Genomic DNA, 12,099 nt, shown 5'->3' on the forward strand with positions numbered 1-12,099 from the left:
AGTGGATGAAAAAATTAAAAATTAAAAATAATTTTTAAAAACAAACTTAATTTTTTTGGAGGGGATGGGGGCTGGTAAGGGGGTCGTGGGTAAGGGCGGGGTGGGGTGAAAAAATAAAAATTTAAAATTAGAAATATTTTTCTTAAATAAGTTTTAAATATATTTTTTCAACAAAAAAAATGTAGTTTGAAGTTGGAGGAAAGTTTTGGAAAGTAATTTTTTTAACGGAAGTCATTTACCATAATTTTAAGGAAAATGAGATGATTTCGAAATATTTTTCCAAAACTTTTAGCCCAATCAAACATGAGAAAATTGGAAAAATTTTCCTTAATTTTGAGGAAAGTAAGTTGATTTGGAAAACATTTTTCCAAAACTTTTAGCCTGAGAAAATTAGAAAATGTTTTTCACATACCAAACACACTCTAAATTTATATTTCACTAATAATCCTTCTTAGTTAAATTTTAATTTATAGATCTAAATTTGATTTGTAAGTAAAAAGACATCAAATATTCATTGTTTTTGAACCATATAAATTTAACAAGTTCTACTCTATTATCTCTATCTTTTAATTCCAAAAGTTCTTTTTAACTATGTGAGATAGATAATATTGACATTATCTACATTTTTAAAAAAAATAATCTCTGTGGATCAAATTTTTTTTAGTGGAAATAAATCATTTAATTTAACGATATAGACTTGTGAAAAAATTAGCTTATCCCAAAAGGAAACGAAAATACCATACTTCTTAGTGGGGACTAGAGCCTCTTCCCTCTTTTTATCACTATATATACAAAGTCAAATCAGCAGAAAATTGGAACTAAACAAGAATTGAAGAGAAAATAATGGAACTTCTCATCCTTCTCTTCTCCATCTCACTAATTTTCTTCATCGGACTGTTAATTCTCAATATTATTATTACTAAATCCACCACCTGGTCCTACTGGCCTCCCGATAATCGGCTCACTCCTCCAGCTCGGCTCAAAACCCAACCAATCACTAGCCGAGCTAGCCAAAATCCACGGCCCTCTCATGACTCTAAAACTCGGCTCCATCACCACCGCTATAGCTTCCTCTCCTGAAACAGCCAAAGAAATCCTCCAAAATCACGATAAAACATTCTCGGGTCGCACAATTCCCGACGCAGTCTCTTCCCAACCGAATCGGGAAGCCACGTTGACATGGATCCCGCCAGACAACATTTGGAGGAACAAGAGAAGAATATGCAACATGCAAATGTTTGATAATCAACGGCTTGATTTGCTTCAAGAACTACGTCACCAAAAGGTGGAACAACTAGTGAGCCATATAAAGAGCCAGTGTGAGAGTGGCTCGACTGTTGATATTGGACGGGTCGCGTTCGCGACCACGTTGAATTTAATATCCAACACGATATTTTCGATGGATATGGTGGATACGGAATTTAAAAAGGCTCATGAGTTTAAGGAATTGGTATGGACAATTATGGAAGATGCTGGGGTACCGAATCTATGTGATTTTTTTCCGGTTTTAAAGTGGTTAGATTTGCAAGGAGTAGGGAAGCGTATAAAGCCAGCGTATTTAAGGTTGCATGAAATATTTGAAGAAAATATTGAGAAAAGAGTAAAAGGGATGACGATGAAGAGAGACGGAGATTTTTTGGATGTACTACTTGCTCATTGTAAAGATGAAAATGATCGCAAAACTATAAAGCCGATAATCCTTGTAAGTGTTTTTCTTAGTTTAAATTTGAGTTATTCGGCTACGACTTATATTTGTAAGCCGTTGACAGGATTTATTCATTGCGGGAAGTGATAATCGGCCATAACAACAGAATGGGCAATGGCAGAACTTCTTCGAAAACCTGAAGAACTCAACAAAGTAGGACAAGAAATAATCGAACAAATAGGGCTAGAGAGAGCAGTTAAAGAATCAGACATGGACAAACTCCCATACCTTCAAGCAGTTGTAAAAGAAACGATGAGACTTCATCCAGCAGCTCCATTACTCTTACCTCACAAAGCCCAACACGACGTTCAAGTGTTGGGATTTACCGTGCCCAAGGACAGTCAAGTTTTAGTGAATGCTTGGGCCATTGGAAGAGACCCCAAGTATTGGGAACAACCACTAGAGTTTCTGCCTGAAAGATTCATGGAATCTAGTGTGGATTACAAAGGAAGGGACTTTGAGTATATACCATTTGGCGCGGGGAGGAGGATTTGTCCAGGAATGCCGTTAGCTATAAGAATGGTAAATTTGATATTGGCTTCTATTATACAACCATTTAATTGGAAGTTACCAGATGGGATGACACCGGAAAAATTGGACATGGAGGAACAGTTTGGAGTTACTTTAAAGAAGGCTATTCCTCTTATTGCAATACCTAGTATCACTACATCAAACAATTGATTAGTGACAATAACTTAATTATCGCTGTATATATATTTTTAGCAGTAATTAACACTTTTTTATACGTTTCTAAAATCTTTAAGGATGTTACTTTTAGTGACATTTAACTTAACTAATGTCATTTAAAGACTTTAGCTAACACTCTTTATTAATGTGTATATTTGTCATTGCTAAAAGTTATTTTTATGATAATATGTAGAATAAAACAAGGTTATACGGTATATTTTAAAGTCTGTTTATCTTAATGGCTTTATCCCTTTCTGAACATGTATGAGATTCGAAGGATTGACCAAAATGAGCTATTTTTAAAACTAATTCACCAAAATAATACGTTTTTAATTTTTTTCACAAAACTAGTATAAACGTACTTCATGGTAACGTTTTAGGATATTTTCATTATAAAAATTCAACGGACAAAAAGTTAACGGGTTGGCGACGTTAAATGCATAAACGTAACTATGAGTAACGTTTTAGGTGTAAAACGTTACTCAAGAGTACGTTTTTGGAGAATCCAATAACGGGCCATTGACTCCAATCCTGCAATGGCGGAGTCAAATCATTCAACTGTAAAACGTTACTATGAGTAACGTTTTACACCTAAAACGTTACTCACAGTTACGTTTATGCGTTTAACGTCGCCAACCCGTTAACTTTTTGTCCGTTGAATTTTTATAATGAAAATATCCTAAAACGTTACCATGAAGTACGTTTATACTAGTTTGTGAAAAAAGTTAAAAACGTATTATTTTGGTAAATTGATTTTAAAAATAGCTCAATTTGATCAAAAACTCATGAGATTCTTAACGTGACCTTTAACGCAATGAATGCCCTTTTGATTCTCAAAAGTTAACTATTTTGATTTTTGGATCAATTTTGGTTTTGAGATCGGAATTCTAGGTGTTGGTGAATGTCGACTAACACTAATGACTAACATTAAGTTTCATTGGGTAGGCAGAAATAATTTTGATATAATTTAGTGTTATATTGTATATTGTATTATAGGATATATTATTAATATTTTTTATTTGGAGATAGTAATATAAAGGATATGATACTATGAGATAAGTTTATTAAAGACAAAATTAATATCTTTTAAAATATTTCAATTATTTTTTTTTGTTTTATATTATTTTTATGCACACGTTTTATTTTTTGATTCGATTTTGAGTTATTTGATTTGGATTTTTCGATTTTTGATTTTGTAAAAATACAACCCAATTAATCCAAAATAAATTTGGTTTGATTTTATTTTTCTCTATTCGGTTCGACTTTTTTCGATTTGATTATTTCAATTATGTCAGTAATAATAACATAATCAAAATAATAATATTGAATTCCTTAAATATACTTTCTAATATAAATCGTAAGAAAACTTAAAACACAATAGTTATAAATCTACTTATTGTAAATGTTCAAGCATAATATAAACGTAATCATCGAGAAAAGCAATAACTAAAAAGTAAATAAAAGTAGTTAACTCAACTTAATTCTAAATTCGAAAGTAAAAAACTATTAAATTTATTTTATTCAGACCATATAAATCCAGCAAGTCTTGAAATATGTGAGAGATTACTGACATTATCTATCATTTAAAAATAATTTTTGTGGATAAATTGCAGGTTGCGTAGAAAGTTGTCGACACATGGCAGATGAGCTACTCGTTGCAACATGATACTAGTATAGTCGATTCATTTTTTCTAGATAGGCTCACAAAGAAGTAAGCTTATCCGATCTCTAAATAGATCAAAACATATATATCTAAGTAAGCTCTACACAAGTCCTATTTTTGTGATCTATTAACTTAGACTGGACAAAAATTGAAGAGAATTTAATGGAACTTCCCATTCTTCTCTTCTTCATCTCTCTAATTTTCTTCTTGTTCTTAATCAAACCATATTTTTATTCTAAATATACCAAAAAGCTACCACCTGGTCCTACTGGTCTCCCAATAATCGGCTCACTCCTCGAACTCGGCTCAAGACCCAACCAATCACTAGCCAAGCTAGCCAAAATCCACGGCCCTCTCATGACTCTAAAACTCGGCTCAATCACCACCGTTATAGCCTCCTCCCCCGAAACAGCCAAAGAAATCCTCCAAAAACACGATAAAATATTCTCGGGCCGCACAGTTCCCAATGCCGTGGCCTCCCAACCAAATTGGGAGGCCACGTTGGCATGGGTCCCACCCGACAACATGTGGAGGAACAAGAGAAGAATATGTAACACGCAAATGTTCACAAACCAAAAACTCGATTCGCTTCAAGAGCTACGCCACCAAAAGGTGGAACGCCTAGTGAACCATATAAGGAGCCACTGCGAGAGTGGCTCCGCTGTTGATATTGGACGGATCGCGTTTGCGACCACGTTGAATTTAATATCGAACACGATTTTTTCAATCGATATGGTGGACCCGGAATTTAAAACGGCTCATGAGTTTAAGGAATTGTATGGACAATTATGGAGGAGTCTGGGGTACCGAATATGTCTGATTATTTTCCGTTACTAAAGTGGTTAGATTTGCAAGGAATACGGAGACGTATAAGGCCAGCGTATTTAAGGTTGCATGAAATATTTGAAGAAAATATTGACAAGAGATTAGATGATAGAGCAACTGGCCAGACGACGAAGAAAAAGGAAGATTTTTTGGATGTACTTCTTGATCAGTGTGAAGTTGAAAATTCTGGATTTGATAGGAAAACTATCAAGCCACTTATCCTTGTAAGTGTTTAATACTTCCTCTTTCCTCTGTTTCACAAAGAATGACCTAATTATTTAATCTGTCGTGAATATGAAATGTACAAAATTATCCTTTGATCTTGTGTCACGTGAAAAACTGAAATTAAAATGTTATCAAAAAAGAAATAATTTATTCTGTTTTGAAACACAGTGAAAAAGAATTGAGGTTATTCTTTTCGAAACGTAGGAAGTAATTTTTTTTGATCAACTTAATGCACATGTGCAAGCATGTAGACGTCTAACTGATATTATTATGTCAGGATTTGTTTATTGCTGGAAGTGATACATCAGCCTCAACAACAGAATGGGCAATGGCAGAACTCCTTGGAAATCCTAAAGAACTCAACAAAGTACGGCAAGAAATAATTCAACAAATAGGCATAGAAAGGGCAGTGAAAGAATCAGACATGGATAAACTCCCATACCTTCAAGCAGTTGTAAAAGAAACGATGAGACTTCACCCCGCAGTTCCATTACTATTACCGCACAAAGCCCAACACGACACACAAGTGTTGGGCTTCAACGTGCCTAAAGACAGTCAGGTTTTCGTGAATGTTTGGTCAATGGGAAGAGATCCAAAGTACTGGGAAAAACCACTAGAGTTTATGCCCGAAAGATTCATGGAATCTAGTGTAGATTACAAAGGTAGAGATTTTGAGTTTATTCCGTTTGGCGCTGGGAGGAGGATTTGTCCTGGAATGCCACTTGCGATAAGGATGGTGAATTTGATGTTGGCTTCTATTATTCAACCATTTAATTGGAAGTTACCAGAAGGGATGACAACAGAGAATTTGGATATGGAGGAACAGTTTGGAGTTACCTTGAGGAAGGCTATTCCTCTTGTTGCAGTTCCGAATTTTGAAAACAAGTAAACTCATACTATATACTTTTTTTTTAAAGTTAATTTTATAATTTCAATGAGATGTACGTATTGAACTAAATTAAGTTGGAAAAAGGAAAAAAATCAATGGCTTGTTCCTGCTTCGAGATCACTGCTTGTGGCGGTGATTTTATTGTTTAGGATGAACTTGTACTTATTTTTAATAAAAAAATTATTATTTTCTATCTCAATTGTGACACGTAGTTATTTGGGAGTCAAATATTATTAAGTTTAACAGGAATTTTGTATCTGAAATTTTTAAATTTTTTAAATGAAATTTATATATTTATAACCTAAAAATTATAAAGTCATAATAATTGATAATTCAAAACAATTAAATGATAATTGAAAAATTAATAATTAAAAAATAAATTTATTTGAATTTTGAAATTTGGAAAAAAATTTATTTGAATTTCGAAATCTGAAAAATGTTATACAAAATTGAGACAGATAGAATATAATTTATTTATTTTAACAAATGTCATATTTTAAAATTAAATAATTTTTGTGAGAAAATAATTTTAAGAAGCCTGGATCAATTCCTCATGAAATCTGATTCTTTTCTAAGTAATTTACAATATTGGATTATCCTTTTTTAAGAAAAAATCTTTCTAAATTTATATATAAATAAAAAACCTTTTTTTTTTCTAAAAAAACAAATAAATGGAAGTTTTAATAATTTGTGACGTGGATTTGATGTGGTGCTATGTGGCAATGGATAGGGCAATGGATAGCGCATATATTTGGAATAAAGGTATGATATACCCGTCAATTTTGTTATTTGAAGTTGATATGCCTTTTGTTATGAAACTAACTCATATATACATATACTGTTATACAAACGGTTCACATATATACCTTTACCGATACAAAATGAACTCCTATATACCCTTCAATCTTCATTTAATGGGAGTGAAAAAATTAGTTTTAAGTTTATATAATTAACCTATAATTTTATTAAAAAATCATTTAGGGGTATATATGATTTTTTTAATAAAGTTCAAGGTATATTTTAATATTTTTCATGTATAAATTATTTTTTGATTATTATTATTTGAGTTACTTATTGTTATTTTATTTTTTCTTTTATTTCTTAATAACGTAAGAAAAAACAAATTTTATGGTTATATATAATTTAGAACTATTTTCCAGATATATTATAATTTAGTTTTTGTATTTGAAAAAAAAATTGGGTCATCTATAATAAATTCTACAAGAATATAAATAAATTTGACTATCAAAATAATAAATCTAAATCAATCATTGAAACAAAAGAAGTTAAAAAAAGATATATGTTTGAGGAGGATTAAATATACTCAATATGAGTTATGGAATTATATTTTCATTAAAAATATTATCAAAAAATTAAACCAAAATTAATTTTTTTACTTTCTTTAGAGAAAAGGATATATGTGATATATTTTTATATCAATAGGATTATAAATTTAAGTTATTTCTATACTAATAGAGGTATATATGAGTTATTTTCATAATAAGAAATATATTAACTTTAAAAAACAAAATTGAGGAATATATTAAACTCTTTTCTCTATATTAAATGCACTTTTTAGTGTGAGGCTGTGCTATAGTAAGTTTGGCAGGGTGATTTATTTATTTTCTTTCTATACATTTAATATAATTTGATTAATGTGGTACGAGGATAATAGTGTCTATGTCTATCTTATTTCTGCACCTTGAACCGCAGAATGAGGTTATTTTCGATAGATCATCCTATCAAGTAAAAAAATTAATATATCACAATAATTATTAATTTTTAATATATAAATTTTAAGAGATGTATAAAAATTAATTAATGTTTGAATTTCTAGTAATATCACATAAATTAAGATATAAAATTTAATATATATAATTTCAAAATAACATAAAAAATACTATAAATCGTAACAATAAACAACTTTGAAGTATTTGAAAGACATAAAATTTATCTGATACTTAAATTCTAATTGTATCACATAAATTGTAACATTAAAAAAATAATATATAAAATATTTAAAAGGGATAATAAGCTTGTGAAGAAGAAAGCTCAATCCTCATCCCTTCTATAAGAATAAAAACACAAAAGAAGAGCATATTACCCCAAACAAAACCAACAAATATATACTTCAAGGAGCCTATTTTTTCTTCCATCTTTGTAATTCTATTGCTAGTACAAAATAAGTGAAGAGAAATGGAATTTTCTATCCTCGTCTTCTGCATCTCAATATTTTTGATCACTTGGCACTTCATCAAACTATTAACTCTCAATTTTACTAAATCCACCAACAAGCTACCACCTGGTCCTACTGGCTTTCCAATAATCGGCTCACTCCTTCAACTCGGCTCAAAACCCAACGAATCACTAGCCGAGCTAGCCAAAATCCACGGCCCTCTCATGACTCTAAAACTCGGCTCGATCACCACCGTTGTAGCTTCCTCCGCTGAAACAGCTAAAGAAATCCTCCAAAAACACGACAAAACATTATCGGCCCGCACGGTCCCCGATGCGGTCACATCCCAACCTAATCCAGAAGCCACGTTGGCATGGGTTGAGTCCGACAACATGTGGAGGAACAAGAGAAGAATATTGAACACCCAAATGTTTACGAACCTAAAACTCGATTCGCTACAACAACTCCGCCATCAAAAAGGTGAACAACTTGTCTGTCATATTCTAAAACTATGTGAAAATGGCTCAGCTGTGGATATAGGACGTGTCGCGTTCGCGACCATGCTGAATTTAGTGTCGCGCACTATTTTCTCGATAGATTTGGTAGATCCGGAATCTGACATGGCTCAAGAGTTTAAGGATTTGGTTTGGACAATCAATGAATATGCTGGTAAACCTAATTTGTCTGATTATTTTCCGGTTCTAAAGTGGTTCGATTTGCAAGGGGTGAGGCGTCGTACAAGGCCAGCGTACATAAGGTTGCATCAGATATTTGATCAACTTATTGAGAAGAGAGTAGAAGATAGAGCGTCTAGTCGGAAGAGGAAGGTAGCTGGAGATTTTTTGGATGTACTTCTTGATCAATGTCAAGATAAAAAGTCCGGATTCGATCGTGAAACTATCAAGCCAATTATCGTCGTAAGTGTTTGTTATATTGAACATAATTAAAAATTCATATATATATATATATATATTGATTTAAATTACATATAGAGAGTGGCATTAGGTATCATAGATTAACCTGTAATAGTGGATTAGGTATCATTTTTATTAGGCTATCAATTACTAACGTTGCCATGATATAAGAATTTATCAATAATTATCTTTGTAAGGGACATGATCTCTATTGTGAGATATATACTTTTACTCCAACCAACAAAATATAATTAAACTCAGGATTTATATGAAGTAGCTAGTTAGGCCCTTATTGTTAGGAGATTTTAATGTGGTTCGGTCAATCGAACTACATCCACAAAGGAGATGAACAATCTACTATATAAATATAAAAATAGAAAATATATAGAGAGAAATAAGTTAAAAGAGTCCTAAAGGATTAGTCAAATATGGAGACTTTATCTGGATTAATCAAATATGGATACTTTTATGTGAAAAGAAAAACCTACTTATCCTAAAAAAAATTAGGATAGATAACCAACTCTTACTACATCTGTGTGCTATTGACAGGATTTATTTGTTGCTGGAAGTGATACATCGGCCATAACAACAGAATGGGCAATGGCAGAACTTCTTCGAAAACCTGAAGAACTGAACAAAGTAGGACAAGAAATAATGGAACAAATAGGAACAGAAAGGGCAGTTAAAGAATCAGACATGGACAAACTCCCATACCTTCAAGCAGTTGTAAAAGAAACGATGAGACTTCATCCAGCAGCTCCATTACTCTTACCTCACAAAGCCCAACACGACGTTCAAGTGTTGGGATTTACCGTGCCCAAGGACAGTCAAGTTTTAGTGAATGTTTGGGCTATTGGAAGAGACCCCAAGTATTGGGAACAACCACTAGAGTTTCTGCCTGAAAGATTCATGGAATCTAATGTGGATTACAAAGGAAGGGACTTTGAGTTTATACCATTTGGCGCGGGGAGGAGGATTTGTCCAGGAATACCGCTGGCTATAAGAATGGTAAATTTGATGTTGGCTTCTATTATTCAACCATTTAATTGGAAATTACCAGATGGAATGACACCAGAAAAATTGGACATGGAGGAACAGTTTGGAGTTACTTTAAAGAAGGCTATTCCTCTTATTGCAATTCCTTGTATGAAAGAAAATATGGTTATATTTTAAGTCCTTATGTTTTATGATCTTAATTAATGTTAATTGGGATTGTCTTTATGTGAGTTTCGTTAAAAATATATTTATGTAAGAAGTAATAAATAATAATGAACTTCAAGCTCATGTTTCAACATTTTTATGGCTACTTATTAGTTAAGAAGGGGGTGTCATTTGCTTAATTTTGTAGATTTTTTTTTTTTTATCGTTAACTTGCTTTAGTTTTTATCTAAAATGAGAAAAATAAGAATATTGTATGAAGATTTTATCAAGATCTTTTGGCGCCAGCTTTTTGGGCTTTATCAGGGATATTTTCGGCAAAACCTAGGTAATTAATCGTTCTTTTTTTTTTCTAAAGACAAAATTTTAAATTCTCAGCTATTTAGAATGAATATACCTTATTAAAATTAAAATTGTGCTGCATATATATCTTTGTTATTATACAAATGACCTAGATCATATACGCTTAATTAATTTCTTTTTTGTTTTTTCTATTAAAATAAATTCATATTACGGTATAATTTTTAGGGAAAATTACGCAACAAAGCAAACTTTTACTATTTAATTACTCATCATATATATAGTTTACTATAATTACCACTCGCGACTAACATTATGCATTAATTACGTGAGTTGACTTCCAGTTTTGTATAATTAGTAGCGTTTGTATATATATAATTCGCCAAAATATACGAAATATATATGTATAATATACAACTTTTTAACCTATATATATATACGCACCTCTCTACCACTCTCTGCCCTCTCTCGATTGCCTCTCTCCTCCCTTTCTCAATCTCACTCGCCTCTCTCCTCCCTCTCCCAATCTCGCTTGCCATTTATACAAATGCATATGTATAATATACAGTTATATACGATTATATACATATACAATTCACCTCTCTCCTACTCTCTGTCCTCTCTCACTCGCCTCTCTCCTCCCTCTCTTGATCTCGCTCGCCTCTCTCCTCCCTCTCCTAGTCTCGCTCTCCTGATCTCTCCTCCCTCTCCCAGTCTCTCTTGTCATATATACAAATACATATGTATAATATACAATTATCTAACCAATATACATATACAATTCACTTTTGTCCCATTATTTTCCCCCCTCTCTCTCCTAGTCTCGCTCGCTTCTCTCCTCCATATAACATGTACCTATGAATTGTAATTATCAGACTATAGCTATGGAGAGTAATTAATTATTTTTAAGTGGCTATATATGAAAATTTCTCTATTTTTTACCCTTCTTGTAACGTTCATGGTATTTTTGATCCCTTCGTTTTTTCTCTTTTTTTTTGTTGAATTTGACTTAAAATGAAATTAAGTAAATAAAGCAGGTTTATGAATTTATTGTCTTAATTAATTAGGGATATGCAGAATGTTAAAATATTTTTTAATCTTATGGTCTTAAATATATCATATAAAAAAATAAAATTTAAAAATTATAGGAATTAGGTATAAATCGTTTTCAAGCTAGAAAATTTTGAAAACGAGGAGTATTACTATGTTTGACATTTGAACATTTGAAAAAAATTGTGTCCTATATTCAGTGGGGGCCTAGAATTTTTGTGGAGGAGGTTGAACATATAAAATGTAAATCGAAAAATGGAGCAACCCCCTTCCCCCTCCCCCATGCGCTAAATTGAACATACTTTGTCATGTTACATTTAGCGTTTCTTTCTATTTTTGCCCCATTTTAGTGATTTTTCAAAAAAAAAATTTGACTTTTTTTCCTTATTATATTGTTTTATGAATTTTTAAAATAAATTAAATTATTATAATGAATATTAAAATGATAAATAAATGTATCACCGATTTTTAGTTTATTTATTCAATTTATAAGGTTTTCCATCCGTA

At 31.8% G+C, this 12,099-nt stretch overlaps 1 protein-coding gene and 2 pseudogenes across 1 annotated transcript; all 3 read left to right on the plus strand.

Moving 5' to 3' along the window:
• Positions 1–762: 762 nt before the first annotated feature.
• LOC114073872 lies at positions 763–2,493 on the plus strand (annotated as a pseudogene).
• Positions 2,494–4,010: 1,517 nt separating this feature from the next.
• On the plus strand, positions 4,011–6,137 carry LOC114073884 (annotated as a pseudogene).
• Positions 6,138–8,052: 1,915 nt separating this feature from the next.
• Positions 8,053–10,376, plus strand: LOC107022394 (geraniol 8-hydroxylase-like). The gene is made up of 2 exons (XM_027918062.1): positions 8,053–9,087; positions 9,634–10,376. Exons 1-2 carry the CDS (start codon positions 8,191–8,193, stop codon positions 10,255–10,257), a joined length of 1,521 nt encoding a protein of 506 aa, XP_027773863.1. The 5' UTR covers positions 8,053–8,190; the 3' UTR covers positions 10,258–10,376.
• Positions 10,377–12,099: the final 1,723 nt, after the last annotated feature.

This window comes from Solanum pennellii, chromosome 6, assembly GCF_001406875.1.
Source record: "Solanum pennellii chromosome 6, SPENNV200".
Lineage (NCBI taxonomy): Eukaryota > Viridiplantae > Streptophyta > Magnoliopsida > Solanales > Solanaceae > Solanum > Solanum pennellii.